We start from the raw sequence: 2,133 nt of genomic DNA on the forward strand, positions 1-2,133 counted from the left end.
GGGGGGGCGCGGCCGTGCGGCGGGGCCAGCAGTGTCCCCACGCTGTGCCCACGCTGTGCCCAGCCCTCCCAGCCCGCTGCTGGAGGACACGGAGAGCCACGAGGTGGGAAGGATCACCTTCGTGTTCGAGACCGTCTGCAGCGTGGGCTGCGAGCTCTACTTCATGGTGGTGAGCGGGGGGCACTTTGGGGGGGGACACCCCGGGTTTTGGGGGACATTGTGACACTGGTGTCCCCAAAGTGAAACACCTCAGGGGTGTGTCCCTCCCTGCCAGCAGGAGATGGGGGGGTCACCCTGGGGGTCCCCAGTGTCCCTCCTCGGGGTCCCCAGTGTCCCTGCCACAGGGGACACGTCACTGTCCCCGCAGGGCGTGAACTCCCGCGCCACCAGCCCCGTGGAGACGTGGAGGGGCTCCACGGGCAGACGGTCCTACACGTACGTGGTGCAGCACAACGGCACCCTGAGCTTCACCTGGGCCTTCCAGCGCACCCCCTACCACCAGCCGGTGAGGGGGGGCCCTGCCAACCTTGGAGGGTCCCGGGGGCGGGGGCAGGGTCTCCTCTTCCTTTTGAGGGTTTCCTGGGATGTCTCCTCTTCTCTTTGGGGGTCCCAGAGGGGTCCTCTCTTCCTTTTTCAGGGGGTTTGGGGCATCCCTTCTTCCTTTTGAGGGGTCCCCTCTTCCCTTTGGGGGGTCCCAGGGTATCCCCCCTTCCCTCGGGGAGGGGCTGGGAGGGGGGTCCCCTCTTTGTTTTGAGGGTGTCCTGGGGTGTCTCCTCTTCCCTTTGAGGGTCCCAAAGGGGTCCTCTTTTCCCTTTCTTGGGGGTCCCAGGGGTGTCCCCTCCTCCCTTTGGAGGTCCCTGGGGTGTCCCTTCCTCCTTTTTGGGACATTCTGGGCCATTTTTGGGCCGTGGGAATCCCCAAACGGTGGGAATTGCTGCCCCTTTCCCCACTGCCATCGGCCGGGACATTGCCACCCAGGGGACACTCCAGGTGACACTGCCACCCAGGGGACACTCCAGGTGACACTCCCGCCCGGGTGACCGCGGTGTGTCCCGCAGGGCCGGCGCTACACGGGTGACGTGGCCAAGCTGTACAGCATCAACGTCACCAACGTGCTGGGGGGGGTGGCCTCCTTCTGCCGCCCCTGCGCCCCCCAGCCCGGGGGTCCCTGCGCCCCCTGCCCCCCCGGCAGCGCCCTGGACCCCTCCTCGGGCACCTGCCGGCCCTGCCCCCCCGGCACCGTCCTGCGGGGACCCCCCTCGGGAGGGACCCCCTCGTGCCATCCCTGCGGGCCCGGCACGCACAGCAACCAGGTGGGTGTCACCAGAGGGGTGTCACCCGGGGGTGTCACCAAGGGGATGTCCCCAGGGGGGTGTCACCAGGGGGTGTCCCCGAGGGTCCCCCGGGGGTGGCACCGGCCCTCGCCACACTCAAGGTGTCCCCGATGGGTGGCACTGGATGGGGACCGGAGGGTGACACCGTCATGGGTGGGTGGCACCGGGGTCCCCCCCGGCTGTCCTGGGTGGGTGACACTGTCTGGAGGGGTGATGCCCATCCCCAGCTGTCCCCAGGGAGGTGACACCAGCCCTTCCCGGCCATCCCGGGTGGGTGACGGGGTGGGTGACAGTTTGTGAGCCCAGGGGGTGACACCACATGTCCCCTGTCCCTGAGGGGTGGTGCCAGCTCCCTGTGGTGTCCACGAGGGTGTCCCTGGTGGGTGCCACATCCATCCCTGAGCCCTCTGTCCCTGTGTCTGTCTCCCTGTCCCTCTGTGTCTGACCTCTATCCCTGTCTTTGACCACTTGTCCCTGTCCCTTTCCCTGTGTCCCCTGTCCCTCACCCTGTCCCTGTGTCCCCATCCTTGACTGTGTCCCTATCCCCATCCCTGTGTCCCTGTCCCTGTGTCCCTGTCCCTGCCCTCATCCCTGTCCTTATCCCCATCCCTGACCATGTCCCTGTGTCCCTGTCCCTGACGGTGTCCCTGTCCCTGTCCCCATCCCTGACCATGTCCCTGTCCCTGTCCCCCTGTCCCTGACGGTGTCCCTGTCCCTGTGTCCCTGTCCCTGACGGTGTCCCTGTCCCCAGCTGCGCTCGGTGTGCTACAACAACTGCAGTCTGTGGCTGCGCCAGGCG

At 67.4% G+C, this 2,133-nt stretch overlaps 1 protein-coding gene across 1 annotated transcript in view; it reads left to right on the plus strand.

Annotated features, from left to right (window-relative positions):
- Nucleotides 1–2,130, plus strand: part of LOC114072591 (UPF0577 protein KIAA1324-like) — a gene marked incomplete at its 3' end in the record, with an annotated part of 9,825 nt that extends 7,695 nt beyond the window's left edge. Inside the window, exons 12-15 of the mRNA XM_027910468.1 lie at nucleotides 64–169; nucleotides 368–505; nucleotides 1,059–1,313; nucleotides 2,086–2,130. Of these exons, the coding sequence (XP_027766269.1) occupies nucleotides 64–169; nucleotides 368–505; nucleotides 1,059–1,313; nucleotides 2,086–2,130 (544 nt within the window). The remainder of the gene's footprint in view (nucleotides 1–63; nucleotides 170–367; nucleotides 506–1,058; nucleotides 1,314–2,085) is intronic.
- Between the last annotated feature and the right edge of the window lie 3 nt (nucleotides 2,131–2,133).

This window comes from Empidonax traillii, unplaced genomic scaffold, assembly GCF_003031625.1.
Source record: "Empidonax traillii isolate 1590-97213 ecotype Southwest subspecies unplaced genomic scaffold, ASM303162v1 scaffold3555:size20028, whole genome shotgun sequence".
NCBI lineage: Eukaryota > Metazoa > Chordata > Aves > Passeriformes > Tyrannidae > Empidonax > Empidonax traillii.